Raw genomic sequence first — 21422 nt, 5'->3', positions numbered from 1 at the left:
CGCTAAGTCTGTGTAAGGTTCCGATGCAGTTTCAGTTGAATAAAATGCATATTGCTTTTTAAAAAGGTACAGAAATATAAAAAAGTGCTTTCAGTTACCACTCACTAAAATGCTATGGTTGGGAGGTTTGGAAATTAGGGCTATTTTGTCAAGAGAGTTTAAAAGAAAGTTTTACACTGATTTTTACTGTCCCCACTGGAAAGGAGACTAGAGATGCAGCTCGTCATTGCTGTTTTGTAGTTTTGTCATCTCAGTTTCAATATGTTTTTGTCAATTGCAGGGCCCACCAGGACCATCAGGATTTCCAGGAAACCCAGGCCTTCCTGTACGTGTGAAGTATATGTATTTTTACAAAGAACATCAAAAGTGAACATCAGGTGACATCTAACCTGGATTAACGCTGTATTGCTGATTTCTTTACTTCCTTTTTATGCAGGGCATTCCTGGGCAAGACGGCCCTCCTGGTCCACCTGGCATTCCAGGATGTAATGGCACAAAGGTGACATTTACATATGTTTATAACATTTCTGTGTTGAAATAGAAACATCCTTCAAACATCTGATCCCTAAAAAAAAACGATTTCTCTGTTCTCCTTAGGGTGAAAGAGGTCCAGTAGGTCCCCCAGGTTTACCAGGACTCTCTGGGAGCATAGTAAGTAGATTCTTAATCCTTCATTCACTTCACTTGTTTCAACTCCAATTCTTGAAATTTAGATATGGCATTATATAGATTATAAAATATAAAATATACAATACTTAGGAAAAATAACATCAAATATGTCTTTTTTCACAGGGACCCCCAGGACCTCCTGGAATGAAGGTACATTTTGCTCTAAATGTGTTCATACCCTGTTTTATAATGAAAAGAAATGTAATGAGCTCTACACCCTCTAAGACCAGCAGTCCTTCCTTAAGGATTAAAAAAACTGTACTGGTGTGCTTCACTTTGTACTCTGCTCTGCAGTCCTTCTAAATAAAGGCAGTGGAGCAACTTCCAGTTCATAACAGCTGAACATTTGTGTTGTTCCATGCAGGTCTTTAAAGTGTAAGTATTACATGGAGTACTATAGAAAAAATAGTACATATTGTTAACTTTGCATAAGTTTTCTGGTGGCCACAAAGTTGTGCATAAAGATTTAGGTAGGTTTTATGGTTCTAACATTTGTTTTGATACTGACATTTCATTTTGCAAAGTAGTTTAACATAGAGAGTGTTTGTGGAAGAAAGTCATACAGCCATTCAAATTATAGCAATTTTGTACAAAAATGCAGAAAAAAAAAAACAGGATCTTTTGCTATCAGAAAAAGAGGCATAAAGAAGCAGATAACAATTGGAATAGTTTTCCAAAATAAGAAAGACAAAGTGTATCTCTTTTTTTTAAGAAAAAGGATGGCTTTGATTTCAAAATTAGTTATAAGACTAAGAATCTCATCCTGGAGAAGAGATTGTGAAGTTACCAATTCCATTAATAGCCAGACCAGATGTTCTCATTGTCTAGTAATACTGTAGTAGTGATAGATTTGTGGGAAAATCTTTCTGATTACCTGTTACAGTACAGAGAATAAGAGTATGAATGATGATTTGGTACTGGAATCTCTTAGTTGTAAAGTGAGCTTTCCAAATGATTCCCAATTTTACATAGCTCTAACTTTCCTCTTATCTTAACATTTTTGAGTGTGTTTGAATGGATATTAAAGTACTATTATTTTGTTTAATTTAATTTAATTTTATTTTATTTTTGTTATAGGGAGATCCAGGTGAAGTGATTGGTCTTTTACCTCCTAGTGTGCTAAAAGGTGATAAAGGCTTTCCTGGCCAACCTGGACTACCTGTAAGTCTAAATGATGTTTGAATAGCAGTGAGTTTCAATTAAAATCATATCAATATCATGAAATTGCCAAATACATACCACTTTTTAATTATGCCTTTTTATTTGTTATAGGGTCCACCTGGAACTCCAGGATTTCAGGGACCAATGGGGCCACCAGGGCTTCCAGGAGAACCAGTAAGTTTCCTGTGATGGAATCACCTGTAATGGTGATTTGCACTTCACTTACAGGAAAGTCCTACAAGGTGTTTGTTAGGATTTAGGAAAGACAGCCTGTGGTTCCAGGCTTCATATTTAGTCTCCTAGAATCTGTCATAGCCGTATTGCATAGGTACAATTGGTATTCAATAACACTACTCTAGAGTCATCTTCTTGCAGATTTGGAGGATTTTGTTTGTGGGGAAGGGGATGTAATATACTTAATCCTCCTTCTTCCCCCATTTAATCTATAGAACATAAACTACAGACCTAGCAGCCAGATCTAAATCAAACTGTATGTTGAGATTATTATTATGGGCAGTTGAGTAAGAAGCACTGTGGAAAGCAGGACAGCATCAACTTCCTATTATTGGGGTAATGCTGAAGGCATTTTAATTATTTGAAATGTTGTCAGGTCTAATAGATACCTAATGTTTTCTCTTCCTGTGCTGGATGCGGGTAATGTTCACAGGGATCAGTTACTTCCATCTGATGAGTCCACCCAGTGTTTCTGGCTATTGAAGCGAGCATCTGTTTTCCTTCTAAAGAAAACTGAAAGTGATGTAAAGGAAAATGGTCATACTATTTAGTCAGCACTTGCACTTGCTGATGGTAAAAAAGAACAAGTTTAATGAAAGAAAGGTGGGGAATAATATATACCGCTGTCCGTTTATGTGGTCAGTAGCACACACAACTGGGGAAAAAAAAAGTCATTAGTGAAGTTATTTTGCAGTGCAGTACCACAGATTTTCTGTGATTGTCTCCTGTCTGGATGCTGATTAGATCCAGCACTCTTAACTGTAAAGCAAGCTCTGATGAAAGATCTTTGACAGATTCTGATATTTTATTATTTAGGCTAAGTTAGGAGCTACAGGCAGTAGCAGAAAAAGACTTTAGATCTTGGTTTAATGGAAAGATCTGGATTTTTCCTCTCATTATAAGATAAGGAATTATTCCACCTAGAATACTTTATACATATCTGCTGAAATGTACTGTCTTGTAGGGTCCCCCAGGGCCACCAGGACCTCCGGGTGAGAAGGTAAGACTTTTTTATTATAAAGATTGTCTGCTTGTTTAGTTATTTGGCACATCAGTTACCCTCCCTAGTTTTGGAAACTAATAGTCCTAAAGGAGTGGATTTTCTTGCAGTCTGGGGATCGGTTAATGAGGCATCACAGAGAGAGCTTTTTATTTTATTTATTTATTTATTTATTATTTTTGATTAGATCTGTTCCTTCAGCTGATTAAGTCAGCAGTAATTACAACATTCTGTGATTATTTGGACTCATTTTAAAATGCCAAAATTTAACAGTAAAATGTTGAAAAAAGAGCATGCTGACACTGAAATTATGCAATAAATTTAATTCTATATATTTTTTTTCACAAATTGCTGTGACAGCTGGAGGGTTAGGACACGATTTTTTTTTTTAATTTTTTTTCCATATGTGCCTTTAAAAGACCTATCTTGTCTTTCATACCCTCTCAACTTTAGCCATGTACAAAATATTTCTGTATGTGTGTATGTATGCACATATTCACTGCTGATGAAAATTTACTATGTATAATTTTTATTTTCAGGGCTACATGGGTTTGAGCTTTCAGGGCCCAAAAGGTGAAAAGGTAAGTCTCTTTTGATGAATTAGAGAACAACTTCCATAAAATATTCTTGAGACTATTTGTTTTAACTAACTAAACTTCTGGAATTAATCTGTGAAGAAAATCAGCTCAATGGCATTGTAAGTTTTAGGCAACTTGAGTTAATCAAATCTGTAACTCATAGCTAAATAAACAGAAGTCCTAAACAGTTACAGATTTTGGACGTGATGATGTTGTACCTGACACTAATTTAGGTGATTATCCTGTTTTATAGCTGTGACTAGTGCTAACTACTTTAGTTTATCATAGGGAGATCTGGAAACATTTACTCTGTATATTAGGACTCATCATGAGATTAATTTGAAAACAATTTAGTTCTGATATATGCTGACAGAAATTGTCAGAATTAGTTGTGATAGGACTCTTGTCTGTATCACTGCTTTAGAATGAATAGGGAGTGTGGTTTTGAAGCAGATCTTGCAGTTGTCCCCTGTGTTTTGACTTGACCAGGAGCATTTTTCAGAGCATGCAATTGGGTTTCCTTTTACATGAAACTAAACAAAAAGCTGTGCTTTAGGAGCATGCCTAGTATGCTGCAGCCAGTGCTGAGGGCTGAGCCTGTTGGAAGAGAGTGCGGTTAGTCCAAAGAAAATTACTCAAAACACATATAGTATCAACAATAACCCTTCTCTATCAACTCTTTTGCCTTCCACATGGACTTCTGTTGTGCTGCAGTACCTGCTAAAGTGGAAAAGAGCTGCAGCCTTGCTGGTGCTGTCTGACTGCAACTGGTGATGCAGTTATCTTCTTAGTTACCAATGCTGCCAGCTTGTTTATAAAAATCATAAACGTCCCAGAATGCAGCATGGGACTTCATACTGTCCAGCTCCTAGCCCTTTGCTGCAGCTGTTTCAAGCAAATGACCTTTCTTATTTTTGCCTTGTTGGTCAATTTTGCTCAGCGATGACTGATTTCCTGCCTGCTGCATGACTGTTTCAGCATTGATGCATGGCTGAGTTACCATGTATGGTGACTGATCCCATTTATTCCTTTAGCCAGCATCAGATGGGAGGTAATGCATGTGAGGGTTAAAGTGTTACGTTTCCCACTGGGGTCTAAGTTAAAGTTCTCTATGTTGCATTTTCAGGAGGCAAGAAATGCTTGGAGTCATGGGCTATTGGGTAAACTGCTAGCCCTTCTCCAAAAGCTTCTTATGCATGTCATTGGCAGAGGCCTTTGGGAGTATAAGTAAATCATTACATAGGCTTTTTTGCTTTTTTCTTTTTTGTATTTTGAAGCATACTATTCCTACTGGGATCGGATTTTTCATGATATGGTACATCATTGAGATTAAATTTTTATCGTAGAATTGCTTGAAAAATGTTGACAATAGAAGTATGTGGAGATTTCCTGGACTCCTTAGGCTTATCTTTAATAAAAAATAAATAGCATTGATATGTGTTATTGCTTTGCAGAAACGCATCTATCCTTTCTGGAGGAGTTTTACCATGAAAGATAGTCCTATTATATTATATTATATAAGTATGTAAGGCTTTTACTCTGCTGTGGATGCACACACACTAAAAAAGTATGACCCACACTTATTTTCTTGAAGTTAGTCTCAGTAGTGTTTTCAATGGTCTGTCCCGGATTTGGTGTTGACAGGGAGAACAAGGAGTGCGGGGTCCCCCAGGGCCACCAGGACCTTCACCGCATGTGAAAGAAAAAGGAAGCGAAATCTTAAAGGGAGAAAAGGTGAGACCTTAACTGATTAACCTTGTACTCTTCAATATAATGTAGTCGTTAGAACTAACAGAAGTAAAAGAGGAAGAAGAAAATAATGAGTCACCCACAGCCGACTCTTCAAAATTGTTTGGCTGTATGTAATACATTTTGATTGTCTTTCTGGAAGTTTCTCTGAAAAATATGATGATGTATAAATGTATATGTAAATGTATAAATGTGTAAACAATTGCATAAACAAGTAACACGTAGCAGAAGCCTTTCTGAAGAAGGAGAATTGAAAAACATTGTAAACCGTAAATTTTATAAAATTTTTAATTAAGTAGCTTACGCTGGACTTTTCGTTCACAGAATCACATCCATGGAGTATGAGTGCTAATAAGTTATCATTAATTTTCAATTATTGAATTAGACCCTCTAAGCAATAGATACTAGCATTATAAATTAGCTTAATGGATTCAAGTTTTGTGTTTTGTCTAACCTCTTTTTGTACATCATACTATTAGGCATCATTCTTGAAGTGGAGAACAGGATTCAATGTGCTATGTCTAATATGAAGAAGTAAATGATTTACAGCCTTAATGAATTATGGGTAAAATTTGCCTTATTAACCTACATTTTTTTTTTTATAATTTCATTAGGGTGAACAAGGTCAAAAGGGTGAACAGGGAAACCCAGTAAGTACTTTGTTGATATTTTTTTTTATTACAATAAAAATACTGAATAATCTAATGATGGCCCTGAATATATTTATACCTACAAGCAAATTTACTTTTGAATGTGGCAATATTATTAATCTGTTATGTATTTGCCTTCCAGGGATTGCCAGGCTCAGCTTTCAGAGGAGAAAAGGGTGAACCTGGCGATCCTGGTCCACGTGTAAGTATCAATAATGTAATTACAGTCATTGCATTGCTTCCATAAACTAATTAAACTTAGCAACTGTCAGTGAAACATTAAATTTGGTATATATCAAACAACAAGAGCAGGTGTACAAGCCAAGATAGTGATAACATCCAGTAAAGTTAATAGGTAACATGCTTTCACGTAACTAAAGACCCCTTGCGGTGGCTGCAGTGCTGAAAGCAGAGGCAAGACTCCCATTGATCCCGGCTGAAGCAAGGAAAGGTCATTTCAAAACAGAAGGAAAAGCAAAGCAGAGCAAATCACACTATATAAATGACTTTAGCCAAGTGTTGGATTTGTTTCAGATACTCAGGGAATGGAGCAAAAAAAAATTAGATGACTGATACAAGTTTACTTCCTGGTTTCTAGCCTTACCATAGCTGCTTAAGGCCACAATGTCTGTTGCATTTGCCTAGTTTGACCTATATCACAGTCTCATCCATACTATTTCTGTGAGCCCTACTATATCTTTCACAGCTGAGCTGGTAGCAAAAGCAGTTTCTACATGAAAATGTATCTACAGTACCATTTCTCAAATTGTGGGTCATCATAAACTGTTAGAAAATGACCAAGCACAGCTATAAGCATTGAATTGTATTGCAGTCTGAAAGAGATCCTCCTCCTTATTTTCTACTATACTTCAAGGTTGAGTGTTCTGTCAACCCATCAGCAAAGGTGCATGATGGAATTATCCCTGCTATCAGATATATGTTTTTACTCCTACAGTAAATGAGGGTTTGAAAGCTGGAAAGATGGAGAAATGTTGGCCTGGAGCCTGCTGAGGAAGCATCTTTGCATTGTTCAAAAATAAATCTTTCGGGTTCTGCAGAGGTCCCTAAACAAAACTTCAAAGATCTTTAAAATATAATTCTTGCTCTTCAAGGAAATCACAGCTACTTCTGAAATTGAGAAAAGGCACAAAAGATGAGTCGATATTAAGATCTGATATTGTAGTTTTATGGAATTGTTTGACTACCATATGGCTAATTCCAATCAGAGAGTACATAAAAATATTTTCCTGACCGCCTTGGTCTGGTGGATCTTTTTCAAATCCTTCTTGTGCTGGGGGCCCCAGTGCTGAATGCAGAAACCTAGGTGGGATAGGATATAATTTGTAGCATATTGAGTAACATAAGCACTAGAAAGTCACAGTTTGCTTGCTTTTTACCCTCTACACTGCATGAATGCATTACAATAGCGATTATTTTGTTCAAGTATTTCACCCATCATATTTAGAAATTGTCATATTTAGAAATTGTGTACCTGTGGCCATCTGTTTAAGCAGAGTGGAACTTGCTGTTTTACAGGGAAAGCCTGGAAAAGATGGTGAACCAGGACCAAAAGGACAACCTGTATGTATTTCACTGAATTATACTATTTCTTACATTCAAAACCAATGAGTTCTCTGTGTGTTATAAATGGTTGACATTTTCCAGTCTTCCAAATTATTTACTTAAAATTATTGTGTTTGGTGAGTTTAATTTAAAACTTGGATGCTGCCAGAGCTAATGTGCAACTGTGTTTGTCTTTTCTGGTGTCACTGTCTTCTATGTTCAGGGTTTGCCTGGAGGGTTTGGGATTCCGGGACGGCCTGGGGAACCTGGTGCTAAGGTGAGTCAGAGTTTGTGCTTGTCATAGCACAGAGTGAGGAGTTATGAGCTCGTATGGCTGGTTCATAGGTGTGCATTGAAACATCACATGCATGTAAAGCAGTATTAAATGAATATTGCTATGTTGCTACATTGTAAAGTCATCACTCAGGGACTACAAAAAGTCAAAATCAACATGTTTAGGTACCCCTGATTTAGGTCTCCTATATGAATTGTTTAACACAGCCTTTATTTTCACAATCTCTTTGCTCAGCCAACAAATGTACAAATGTACTTTTCTAAAAATCCCAGTTTCTCTTTACACAGTGTAAAGCAGTACAGGTCCACCTGCTAACAAATTATTGTTTAGTATGATGTTCCAGGTGCTTAGCATTTGGATTTTGTGTGAATCAGTATCAAAGAGTTCATGTGCTACAGAAATTATTATTGTTATTGTTATTATTATTTTGGTGAAGAACATCTGATCTGGATTTAAAACGTAACTTGTATTTTCCATTAGGGTGAAAAAGGTGATCAAGGTCCTCAAGGTCCTCCAGGAAGAGTAAGTAAAATAAATTATTGTTTTATTTTAAATTTAAATGAATATAAAAATTTGGAGAAAGTCAAAGCACTAAAGCAGGAAAAAAAAAAAAAAGAGAGACTATACATATTCTGATTTTGTTCAAATCAGTCCTGTTCTCAGTTTTTCTTAATGGAAAACAAAGCCTGATTTCTGAAGTGTATTTGAAATTTGGGAAAGGAGCTTTCAAATAATATAAATTCTGAATGTTTTTGAGAACGGAACTGTTAGGCATTGTTAATCAGTACAAACTAAAAGAGAGTTCAGAAGAATACATCTGTCACCTTTGTAGTCTATAATTTTTTAACACTTTAAATAAAAAATGGGACTAGTCAGCAGCAGACATATCTTTGATGGTGCTGCTTTCCCAAAATTGGAGAAAATCCCAACATCTGTGCATTTGTTTTGAAAAAAGACATGTACTTCTTGAATATTGTATTGTAAATGTTAGTATCTTGTATGTCAAACTCAAATCAACAGTAGAAATTACTAGAGTAGAGTATTTTAAGGTGAACGGTAACACAAACCCAACGGATCAGTGCTTAGAACATACTGAGGTTTCTTTACATCATCTTCATTCAGAAAGGTACTATCAAGCTCTCCACCTAACCGTATGACTGATATGAAGGAATTTTGGTAGAATAGGAAATCCTTATTTTCTCTAATAATTCCTCAGCAGCTACAACATTCTCACAGCAGTTGGTACCTGTCAATGAGATTGCCAGTATGACCAAAACTGCTCAAAGCTGTTATCACAAAACAAAGTGGCTTCCGTGCCATCAGGTTGGGATGGATGACATACAAACTACTAAAGCACAGTTGTATGTTTCTAGTGTCCTCATCTTTGTCCTGTGATTCAGGTTATAGATACTGGACCAATGGATGCTTTTGGTCAAAAGGGAGACCCTGGAGTTTCAGGTTTGCCTGGACAAAAAGGTCAAAAAGGTGAAAAAGGTATGTATTCTCTCTTGTCTCTATGATTGAGTTATGCTTTTCATTTTCTTGCTAAAGGAAATTAAAATCCCACTGTCTGTGGGCTCAGGGGCTCTATATAACTGTGGAATGTTCCAGTTATTTATTTAATTGCTTTCAAATTATTACATTTTGTCATAGTTTGTAAGACACTTCTTCTCATCATCAATAAGACAGCATTTCAGTAATAGTTTGAACAAGAATAAAATGGGGCCTGGATTTATGGAGGTTAAACAATACAGTGAGATTATTTAACAAAGACGGAAGTTAATACAATCACAAAGTGGGTAATAGCACAGAGAATACTGAAGAGATGCCTCAAAAAAAGTCAACAGCTAAATTTTAAATCTTTAAATGCTGTTGTATTTTTTGCCAAATTTCTCAATAGACAGGGAATTCCTATAGACATCATTCCCTTTTCCAGTTTCCCCATTACAGACACTTCCCCTGTTGAAGAAAGATCAGTGGAGAAGATGGCACACCAAAGGGCCTTTTCACTAAGTGTATTGTTTGCAGATATTTAACCTAAATAGGTTATTCAACCTAACTTTTGATACAGAGAATACTTGCTTATAATGTGTACTTTATATGTGCTAGAATTGCACTCATGACAGCATTGCTGACTCAATTGCCTAATTGAAAACCTCTCTTTTTAAAGGTTTTCCTGGTGTACAAGGAGTCCCAGGAATTCCAGGTATGGCCACTGATTTTGTTCACTTTTTTCCTTTGTTCTTCTTGGGTCCTGAGAGGTGGTCTCCTCAGCTGCTTTCAGCCTGACTTATAGGATGCCCAGGTAGTGGCCTCTCTGAGGATCTGATCTCTGCCTCAGACCATTCCTGTTGATTGCTTTTCTGGAATCTCTGCTGTGATCTAGCCTTGCTCTTTGTGTAGAGCTCTGATAATTCTTGTCTTCTCTGATCACTGCTTAAATCGAAAAGTGTTAGTGTGCAAGTGTCGCCTGAGAGAGTACAGCTCCATGGGGGAAGAGGAGCTGTAGAATGTGCATATATGTATGTACCTATGTATGTATACTGTTGCACAGATAATCTGGTTTGCTTTCACTTCAGCTTTATATGCATTTGCATAAATACAATAAAACAAGATTTATTGGAGGAAATACTATTTATTAGATCAAAGTCATTCCTGAAGTCTCCCAGCTTTTTTTTTTTTTTTTTTTGATTATGTCATTTGATCTAATAAAAGTTATTTCTCTTGCCGGCACATGTTGCCTTTTTCATAGCCTAACATCTTCACACACATGGCCACATTACTATTATGCATATGTACATGTGTATCTGTTTGGACTAAACCACGGTATTTGCTTTTTAAAGATGAACCTAATAATCTGTAGAAACCCGACTCCAGCACATCCTTTAGTGATACTACTATAATCTCCTTTGCTTGTATTTTCCATCTTGACAGTTGCTATGTATGAAATTATTGTGAATCAGGGTCAGATAGTTGGCCAGGAAATTTTTCGCAGTTCAGGGAGGAGATACTATATACTGCAGGCATTAGTAATCCCTAAAGAATTCCATATGGCATAGAAGAAGAATGGTGGCTCTTTGTTATTACCCTACAGAAATTGAGATTTGTGTGACTTAAATATCTTCACTACAATGTTACAGATGGCTCAAAATGGTTTAGCAGTCAAATCTCATGATTAATTGCTAATTAAAATAAGTAATTGAAGTAGGAAGACCTGTGTGACTGTGCAAATAGCTAAAAGGAGATCTTGAGTAATTTTTTTCCTAGTTGTTTAACTGCCTGCCTTTATTGGCTGCTGTTTACTTATTTCTACAAACAGTTTGGAGTTTAGCATTCCTGAAAATCTGCTAGCATCATTGAATACTAATTTACTGAAGTTCTTACCAATGCTGTTCATTTCCAGGTGTGTTTAAGATTTGGCTTATTATGAGATGAGCATAATGGTTTCTTAAGTGTAATAGCTAAATGAACTCCTTTGTCACCATTTTTCCTAAGCCAGCAAGAATTGGTTCAAATAAATCTCAGAAAGTTACTTTTCCCAGTGTTTGCTCAGAGACTGAATGGAAGTGAGTTGTACTGAAAATATATCCTGAATTTTGTAAAGCATCAATAGTAAAATTAAAGTTCCTCTTTATTTTGCACTAGCATTTTCGAATTTCTCTCTGAAAGTTATTGTAAGTTAATGTGTTGATAACATTACTGTCTTTTTTCTTGAAACTTCTTTCATCTATGTTTTTATTCTGTCCAAAGGTCGACCAGTTCCAGACAGAGTAGGATCACCTGGTGTCCCTGGAGAGAGAGGTGAAAAAGGTGAAAAGGGTTCTCCTGGATTCCCTTTACCTGGACCCCCTGGAAGAGATGGCTTCCCAGGTCCCCCTGGGCTCCCTGGCCCTCCAGGTCCTCCAGGCGTAACAGGTAAGTAAAGCACTTGGCTGCTTTTCACTATGAAGTCTCAATAATGCACATTGCATGCACTTGAAAAAGAAAAAGGAGACAAGATTATAAAAGCTATAATTAGGATGCATTTATATCTTGGAAGAAATGTATCTGAGCTGTTAGTGAATAAAGTGAAAAGAAAAAGATGCTAATACTATTCATATAGCATAAAAGATAGCTGTTCAATATCACAATTTACAAGTCTTCATCACCAATATATATACACAAAAGTATTTATAATTGCTGTGACGGGGCAACCCTAGATATACAGACTAGGGGATGAGAGCCCTGTAAGAAGGGATCTGGGGGTGAGTGAGCCATGTGCCCTGGCAGCAAAAAAGGGTGAACTGTACCCTGGTGGTGCATCAGGGACAGCATTGCTAGCTGGCTGAGGGAAGGGATTGGCCCACTCTGCTCTGCATTGTGGGCTCACATTGAGTACTGTGTACAGTTTTGAGCACCACAGTAGAAGAAAGAGATGAAACTATTAGAGAGCCTCCAAAAGGAGGGTTAAAAGGTGGTGAAGGGTCTAGAGGGCAAAACGTATGCAGAGCGGCTGAGGTCCCTTGGTTTGTCCAGCCCAGAGCAGGCTGAGGGGAGGCCTCATGGCGGCCTGCAGCTCCCTCACGGAGGGGCAGGCGCTGAGCTCTGCTCTCTGGGGACAGCGACAGGACCCGAGGGAACGGCATGGAGCTGGGACAGGGGAGGGTCAGGCTGGGGGTTAGGGAAAGGTTCTGCACCCAGAGGGTGGTCGGGCACTGGGACAGGCTCCCCAGGGCAGTGGTTACAGCACCGAGCCTGACGGAATCCAAGGAGTGTTTGTTCAATGCTCTCAGACATAGGATTTGATTTTTGGGTGGTCTTGTGTGGAGCCAGGAGTTGGATTCAGTGATCCCTGTGTGTCTATTCCAACTTCGGATATTCAGTGATTCAACTAAACTAGACATTACACTATCACTCCATTTTGGACAGTACATAACAGACAACATCAAATATGTAATATAAATAAAGAGGCATGTATTTTAGGGTTAGTTGTTACCCAGAGACATTAAGTAATTATTAGATAAAGATGTCTTCAGTTTATTCCTAATACTGTATTTTATGATTCTATTACTGTATTTGTCATGCATACTTTTTGTGAGCCCTAGGCCATCTATGCCTTCAAGTAATAGTTGCAAACAGATTTGCTCAGCATGAAACTTTAATGTTTAATCACACTTTCGGTCCCTCACAGTGTTCAAGTGGACTTTATATTGCATAACTGTAAATTGAGCTGGCTTGATGCTGGTTTTGAACTAAAGGACAATGATGTAAAAATAACAAGGAAAATACTAAGAGTATAACAGAAAAACAAAAAATATAAAAAGCAGTGTTCTGCTTTTGCTCTACAGTTTTAGGTAAATGCTTAAAATTAACTTGCCTTACCTGTTTTGTTGGGCTGTAAACCTTAACATAAAAATGACTGGTTTGTTTTACATACACAGTCAGTGAGAGGAAAAGTGGTGTTTTACTTACAATTCTTTAGCAGATTTGAAAATGTTTAGAGATGACTGGAGTAGAGTAAAACTTTAAATAGTATGTGCAGGTGTCATATATACTTTATGCAGGCAATGATTCCTTTTTTGTTTTGTCCTATAGATTTTGCTGAAAAATTAAAAGCTCTAGTGTTTTTCCATAGCTGTGATTTTGTTAACCTTTTTAAAGATTAAATATGAAATAGAAGATTCCTATTAAAAGGAACATTATTCACTATGGAATTCCTAAACCAAAAGTGTTTGCTAATGAATCAGCATAAAATTCAACACTTAGAACAGGTAATTAAATAGTGCAATCTCACCCTGCCCCTTAAAGTAGTAAGAGCAATAAGAGCAAATTGTGTTTTTTAATAAAAAAAAGTTTCATGTTTCTGTCACTGTGCCTTCCCCAGACCCTTCTTTAGCTTTCTTCAGATACAAAATGGGAGGAAAAAAAATCCCTTTGCATTTTACTGTTGTTTGCCAGACTTCACATAAACTTTTTGACTATTGACTTTGGCCAAAATGATTAGGTTGGAGCCTGTGCCATAACATCAAACAGAACAAGCACAATTTGTATTCCTACATCAAGTTTGCTGGGTGTTCTTATTAGCTATTTCAGTTCCTAGTACCTGTAGTTTCTTGTTTTCAGAAAGCTTTGTTGATGTGAAGAAGTTAAACAGATGTTAACAAGCTTTTGACCTAGGAAGTTTCCAAAAACTCTAGGCTAGGTACAAAAAACTCTAAATAAAAATGTCTACATACAATAAAAATACGTTTTGTGTGAAAGTTGTTTGTAAACTCGTTATAGCTGTCATATTTTTTCTGTAATTCTAGGGGTTTCTTAAGTTATATATCTGGAATCAAAATGCAGAATTACACATTTTTTTTTCAGATTAAAACAAATAAATAGAAAAATGAAAGACTATCCTTGTGTATCACTACTCTCAGATAAATTCAGCTAGGACATTCATAAATGCAGCCCTGTGATAGAAACTTGCATTTGCCAGACAATAACTCTGTTGCATTTCAATTGCAGATGGAATTGATCAATGCCAGCAGGGGCAACCTGGTGCACCAGGTATACCTGGACCTCCAGGGCAACATGGATTTCCAGGAGAGATGGGAGAGAAAGGTAATAATATTTAAAAATGAAAGTGTGGTTGCTTTCTATTGCTTTGTACCCTGGGGCTTGGATATGTGGAGGTACTGAGCCAGTTAACTGGATCCAGAGAATTGGTACTTAATATTAGTTGCACTAACAGTTCATGGATGTGCAAGATGCTTCTTGGGTCTCTGGTGAATAAAGGATACTGTGTATTGAGTTGTGTGACATGGACTTTGCTTACATTTCACTTCACTTAGGCATTGCTGGTAAAAGATGGGTGATTTCAGGGCCAAAAGAGTATCTGGGAATTAAAAAAGAGTATAGACTAATTATGTGTAAATTGAACTGTTCATGGCACTTTAAGATACGAATTCTGAGATGAAGAATTAAAGGAGAAGATGAGTTGGGAATAGAGATAGTTTATGAATCAGTACCTTGACTATAATTGAAACTAAAATTGCCACACCTACAAGTAGTACTAGCAGCTGTGTGGTTTAGCAGTATCAACTAAATGGACATATACAAAAAATGAATGTCACTAATTTACATATCAGTTGATTCTTCCTAATCTCATTCTACTCACTTCTTTTTAAAACTGCAGAATTGCAGTGGCTGTGGCTACTTTAAACTTTTCATATCTTCTATACCCAGTGTATATTTCTCATCTTTTTGATCCTCTTCTGCCTGGTTCCATCTAACCCTCCTATTAAATACTGTCTGTAGAATAATATATAAGTTGACTTTAATGCCATTCCTTTAAAAGTTTTATAGCCTTTGAATATCAGTTTGCTGATAAATTCTTTTTGAAGCATATAGTTAGAAATAACACATTTATTTTTATTCCTTCAACATGAAGTGTATTAAATTGACATTTGCCACTGGATTCCACCTGATTGCAGCTCTGTTAAATCTTGTCATTTTTATTCATTGCTTTTTTTTTTTTTTTTTTTTTTTCAGGTGAAAAGGGAGAAACCTGTACTTTATGTGACAAAGTAGGACCTCCTGGACTTCCAGGACCACAAGGACCACCAGGTCCAGCAGGTAAAAAAAATAACTACCTGAGAATTAACTGCTATGGCTAAAACCTAAAAATACAGTGTATATATATTATGTGATTATTTTTTCTCCACTAATAAAATTGCTTGTGAAACTAAGGAAAAAAAAATTATTATTTTTGGCCTGATTCCTAATTCCCACTGAAATTGACAAGGAAGTAGAAATAGGCCACAGTGGAGTATCTTTACAAACTGTAGACCAAATTGTGAAAGTGAAAAAAAGTGTGGGAAGCATTTGCCCTACATGCTCAGGCTTGGCAGTAGCTCATACATATGTTCCCAATCCTAGGATCAAATTATGTGACCCAAAAGAAATTATTTGTCTGCTGCCATGTCAGAGAAATGCCACATGCAAACACTAATATTCTTAATGCTTTTTCCAGTAGTTGTAAAGGAAAATGAACATGTTTAGGTAGTTTGAATATTGCAAAGTTTACATGATAGATCTAAGTTTAATTAATTCCAAAGTCAAATGCCTCATCAACTTCTGAGCTTGCAAATGCAGACACAGGGAGCACACAAGCACATGAATACAGACATCTTCACTGACTTTTTATTGTATTAACAGGGGATAGAATTAAACACTTTGTGAAGAATCACAAAGACTTCACATACAATGATCTATTTTAAAACCATGTAATGAATAGAATTCTATTTTTCTGTCTCTGAAAAGGTTTTCCAGGACAATCAGGTTTCAAGGGCGACAGAGGCTTACCTGGACTTGATGGCCTTCCAGGGGTACCTGTAAGTAATGCCTTACCAAATATTGTGTTCTTATTTCCTTTTAGATGTGTGGTAAGAAAACATTTGGTGTGATTGTGTAATAGTGCTGATTAAAAATAGTGATATATATCAACACAGTGATATAATAAAATTAAAGAACTGGCTATGCTTAGTAAAATAAACTGGGAAGCAGTATTGTCTAGCTATGAGATGAAAAAAGAGCTGTTGGAAATGGGTTATATTTCCATGCTTACCCATCAGATGAATTCAGCAGTGGAGCAGAGTAAAAAGTAGGATTTTACATGAAACAGATGCAGGTCTGCCTTGACCTTCTGTAGCAAGGTATCTTTCTAGTAACTCTTTGTTATGTGAACATAATATATTGAGAGAGAGATACAGTGCCATCTAGTGTAATGTAAGCAGTTAGTCAATATTAGCAATCAGTATACTTTAGCAGTTTGTCTGAATTTTGGGAAATGTGTGCAATGTATTCCATGAAATCTAATTTTCAGGTATTTAGCAGGGAAGCCAAGTGGTTTTCAAGAAAGAAAGAAGGTCTGTGAAAGCATCCTGATAATGGGATTTCTTGAAAATTATGTTGATGCAGCGTAACACAGCTCTCACTAAGGCTGGATATCAGAAGCAGAAAAGCCTTAATTATAGCACATGCTTAAAATGGCAACACAAATCACTCCTAGATGAACACTGTACTAGCACAACTACATTTGATCTTGTCAGAGTTCACTTGAGTGTCCCTGCATACACTGTGGTAGGCTGTGAAGACCTACATTAGCATACATGTTCCTGTAGCATAATGTGAATTTTGACACCATAGAATCATAGACTCCTGGAATCCTAGAATGGCTTGGGTTGGAAGGAACCTTAAAGATCACCTTGTTCCAACCCCCCTCCTGTGGACAAGGATGTCACCCACTAGGTCAGGTTGCCCAGGACCCCATCCAACCTGGCCTTGAACACTTCCAGGGATGGGGCATCCACAGCTTCTTTGGGCAAGTTGTGCCAGTGCCTCACCACCCTTGGAGTAAATAATTTCCTCCTAACATCTAATCTAAATCTCCCCTCTTTTAGTTTAAAACTGTTCCTCTTGCCTTATCACTATCTGCCCATGTAAAAATCCACATTCCATCTAATTTATAAGCCTCTTTAAGTACTGGAAGGCCACAGTGAGGTCTCCCTGGAGCCTTCTCTTCTTCAGGTTAAATCCCCAGCTCCCTCAGCCTTTCTTCTCAGGAGAGGTGCTTGAGCCTTCTGATCATGGCCCTCCTCTGGACTCATTCCAACAAGTGTATGTCCTTGTTTTGGGAGTCCCAGAGCTGGATGCAGCATTTCAAGTGGCCTCATGAGGGCAAAGCTGAAGGAGACACTCACCTTCCTCGGCCTGCAGGTGACTCCTCTGTTGATGCAGCCCAGGATGAAGTTGGCCTTCTGGGTTGCAAGCACTCACTCCTGGCTCATGTCGAGCTTTTTGTCCACCAAAACCCCCAAGTCCTTTTCCACTGGGCTGCTCTCAATCAGGTGTTTATGTGTGCTAACTGTAACACATACTGGAATTATCCAAGCTCCCTCTACCACCAGCGGTGAGAGATAGGCACCTTCAGAAGTTAATCCAACCTACCTATATTAATTCCTTACTTAAGGAATATATTTCTTGCCCTTGAGTACGGATAAAGCCTAGATACCTGAATTCAGGCAACAAAAGTCTGGGATGGATTCCATTCTTTGTATTTCCACTTTGATAAACAGGATGGTATTACTCAGTGACTAAACTTACTACAATATAAATGGGTCCCTGAAAGAAGGAGTAGAGAAAAATAGGGAAGACAAAATATGAAAGAGACAAAAAATAAAAGACATCCTAACATATTTAAGCTTTTGTCATGTCTGGCATTTGTTCTCAGCACATTTTCCTTTTATTATGTCTCAAGTTCTGTTCGTGTCTTTCATCAGACGAGGACTGGTTGTTCTTCTGAATATTTTTGAGCTTGTCTTGGTCTACAAAATTCAGACAGATGGTGATCCAGCCTATAGTTCAGTTTGGAAAAACTATTACGTAGAGGCCATCTTTACAAGCTTACATTGTTCCAATTCATTCCACAGCATCAGAGTCTGATTCAAGATCCACCAAAGCTAAAGGAATTGTGTTCTAGTTCAGGTTTAAGTGAAAGGTACACTTAAACCATAAGCAGTGGACATTGGCTGTGAAGTTTGTGCTTTACTATCCTAGTCCTGATCCACCTGAAAATATAGTAAAAATTCCAATGAAAAAAGTCCATAGAAGTCCATATGTAAAATGAGTCCATATGAAAAAGTCCATACGAAAAACTGGAATTCTGGATATGCTGCAGGTGTATTGTTATCTAAAGGACTTCTTCCCTGGAAAGCTTACAAAACTTCCTCTGATCATGTGTATAGTATTCTATGCAGCAAGAGATTGTGGATGTTAATTGCACAAAATCAATGAATGTTGGTAATGATGTGAAATGTATATTTTAATTAGCTAAATGTCATAAATAAACTAGCTCTTGTGCAAATAACACTTGAATTTTATATAAGACAATGAATTGAATTTAATAGGCAATCTATGTATTTAATTAATGTTTCAGTTGATTTTAAAGTTTCTGAAAGAAGCTAAATCAGGAGTTTTGGGCTTGTATAGGCAGTTTAAACCTGTAAGTTTGTCTATGCTTTTCTTTGCGTAATAGGAGTGTGCTCTTTTCCTGTATTAGTACTATTTCTGCTATTGTAAATTCTCCTGGAAACATAGGATGCAACCTTTGTTGCATTTGTGTCATAGAAATAGGGTCGGCAGTATTACAGAGTATGACTTTGGGGGCAGATGTTAGCTCTGACAAGGCCTTTTGAAAAAGCCTAGATTACTTTGATATAATATAAATATATACTTAATTTTGATATAATATAAATATACATAACTAAAATTCAGTGTGTAGTATATTGAAAATTCAGAGTAGATTTTTGGTGTAAATAGTGAAGTTTTATATTGATCATCTAAAATGATGAACCTGTGGTATGATACAAAGACAGGGAAATATGCACTAATTCCTTATTTACACTGCTATATCCTGGAAAATATTCTCATTTGATTTCCTTGGCTGAAAACTTAATTGTTTATTTGATTTGGGTCTACTTTTTAATTTCTGAAGATCTGTTTTCTTTATTTTATCAGCTGAAAGGTTGATAGGGCAACATGATGACATTTGAATTTATGAAATTTCAGGGGCCCCCAGGTGCTCCAGGACTTATCGGCCACCCTGGGGCAAAAGGAGAACCAGGAGATTTTTCTTATGATTCTATCCTGAAAGGTGAAAAGGGAGATCCTGGTTTCCCAGGACAACCAGGTATTCCTGGAAGAGAAGGAACACCAGGAAAAGATGGATTGCCAGGTCTACAGGGTCCAAAAGGAGCATCGGTATGTGTTATTTCTTTATGTTTGCACTGTCATGCTGAATGTTTCTGTATTTTTACATATTGTCCTATACTTGATTTATGTTTATTGGCCTGATTCATTGTTCTACTTTTTTTTTCTTTTTTTTTTTTTTTCCCTTGGGTAGTTCATTCTTCCTCAGATGAGGACTCTGGTTTCTCTAGAACTAGTGAAGACTAGGGTCTTTCAACAACAGAGTATTTCAAAGTATGATTTTGAATTATCTCTGAACATGTCATGCAAATATGTGATCCAGCTCAGATGTATTCAGATTACAAGGCTTGCTGCTTTGAGGACTATAGCAAGGTTACTTCCCCCACATTGTGGATGTGGACAATATTTTTTTTCATTTCTCCCTTTCTCAAAGTTTTATACTGAGAACTGGTGTAGATGATTTAACTCATCTGAAGATGATTGAAGGAATGCAGTTGTCCAAGCAGAGATAATTAGGATGAGGTTCAACTCTGTTCTATAAAACTTATCTTCTTGTGGAAACTGATGTTCCCAAGTCTTGCCCTGTTAGCGGGTTCAGCTGATGTGGATGTGGAGCTGGATCTGGAGTTCAGATTTGCTCCCAGATCCACAACTGGGAAAATAGCCTAAATGATCCAGTTACCTGCACTGCACATTAGGTATGATTTCCATGTACTTTTCTACATGGAACACAGTTCTACTTCCATTGAATTCAGTGATAAAGGTGTTACAGGTAGGTACCCTGTGCTAAATCCAAGTTACAATATATTCACACAGATGGGAGGATGTGTTCTGTCTTGCCAATCATGCAAGAAGTACATTTATACTGTCTAATTAGGGTACAGCTGGCTTGAAAGGAGAACGTGGTCCCCCTGGCCAACCTGGATTCCCTGGAGTACGTGGTGAAAGAGGTTTTCCTGGCCCTCCTGGGATAGGCACTGCAGGGTTACCTGGTGACAAAGGAGACAGAGGCTTTGCTGGAACCCCAGGTTTACCAGGCCTTCCAGGTAATGTTATAGAATGTATTTTTTTTTTTAAGTCTCCTTTAAAGTGTCCCTTAAAGTGTTTTTCTAAGTGGGAATCAACTTAGGGGATCACTGTAATTTAAGATGGAAAGAAAAAGATCAGTGTTTACTTTCAGCAGTTTACTTGCACATCTTTGAGGGCATTTTTCTTTCTTTCTTTTTTTTTTTTTTTTTTTTCAGGCCAAACAGGATGGTTTAAAGTTATCCTAAACGTAGTTCATTGTAGTTTTCTATGGATATTTAATAAAAAAACTTTATAAAAAGTCAGTTTTAATGGTGTGGAGGGTCTAACCCTGTTGGCAAGGTGAATGAAAATCTTTGTTTAATTTCATCAATTTGGACTTAATACATTGTTACATTCACAGGGGCAAAGGGTGAAGCAGGACGAACTATACCGCTCCCTGGACCTCCTGGGGCAGATGGCCTTCCTGGGCCACCTGGTTTCCCTGGACCCCAAGGTACAGTGTTCTGTTAATCTTTTTCTCTGATCATCTTAATGTTTCTGTTTCCCAGAAGTTAACATTAGTATTAACGTTTGTCTTGTTTTCACTCACAAAGGTGACAAAGGGAATCCTGGGCTTCCAGGGATACCTGGCCTGCCAGGGGAAAAAGGTGCTGTTGGACAGCCTGGTATAGGGTTCCCTGGACCTCCGGGACCCAAAGGTAAGTTATCCATCTAACAGAGCTGGTGGAACTGAAGTGTGGATGGAGGACTACACTGTCATC

The 21422-nt window shown here is 37.3% G+C and overlaps 1 protein-coding gene across 2 annotated transcripts in view; it reads left to right on the top strand.

Annotated features, from left to right (window-relative positions):
* COL4A1 (collagen type IV alpha 1 chain) overlaps nucleotides 1-21422 on the top strand; it is a 124599-nt gene that overhangs the window by 73173 nt on the left and 30004 nt on the right. The window contains exons 5-28 of one of the 2 annotated variants that reach the window (XM_035318006.1): nucleotides 281-325; nucleotides 437-499; nucleotides 598-651; nucleotides 793-819; nucleotides 1747-1830; nucleotides 1942-2004; nucleotides 3029-3064; nucleotides 3604-3645; nucleotides 5287-5376; nucleotides 6006-6041; nucleotides 6184-6243; nucleotides 7578-7622; nucleotides 7828-7881; nucleotides 8380-8421; nucleotides 9300-9393; nucleotides 10070-10105; nucleotides 11650-11814; nucleotides 14389-14484; nucleotides 15415-15498; nucleotides 16186-16256; nucleotides 19492-19683; nucleotides 20510-20678; nucleotides 21062-21154; nucleotides 21255-21359. In XM_035318006.1, the coding sequence (XP_035173897.1) occupies nucleotides 281-325; nucleotides 437-499; nucleotides 598-651; nucleotides 793-819; nucleotides 1747-1830; nucleotides 1942-2004; nucleotides 3029-3064; nucleotides 3604-3645; nucleotides 5287-5376; nucleotides 6006-6041; nucleotides 6184-6243; nucleotides 7578-7622; nucleotides 7828-7881; nucleotides 8380-8421; nucleotides 9300-9393; nucleotides 10070-10105; nucleotides 11650-11814; nucleotides 14389-14484; nucleotides 15415-15498; nucleotides 16186-16256; nucleotides 19492-19683; nucleotides 20510-20678; nucleotides 21062-21154; nucleotides 21255-21359 (1846 nt within the window). Of the gene's footprint in view, nucleotides 1-280; nucleotides 326-436; nucleotides 500-597; nucleotides 652-792; nucleotides 820-1746; nucleotides 1831-1941; nucleotides 2005-3028; nucleotides 3065-3603; nucleotides 3646-5286; nucleotides 5377-6005; nucleotides 6042-6183; nucleotides 6244-7573; nucleotides 7623-7827; nucleotides 7882-8379; nucleotides 8422-9299; nucleotides 9394-10069; nucleotides 10106-11649; nucleotides 11815-14388; nucleotides 14485-15414; nucleotides 15499-16185; nucleotides 16257-19491; nucleotides 19684-20509; nucleotides 20679-21061; nucleotides 21155-21254; nucleotides 21360-21422 lie in introns of both variants that reach the window. The other variant, XM_035317998.1, reaches the window with a different exon arrangement.

Source organism: Oxyura jamaicensis, chromosome 1 (genome assembly GCF_011077185.1).
Source record: "Oxyura jamaicensis isolate SHBP4307 breed ruddy duck chromosome 1, BPBGC_Ojam_1.0, whole genome shotgun sequence".
Taxonomy (NCBI): domain Eukaryota; kingdom Metazoa; phylum Chordata; class Aves; order Anseriformes; family Anatidae; genus Oxyura; species Oxyura jamaicensis.
This window is presented reverse-complemented; position numbering and strand designations above follow the sequence as displayed.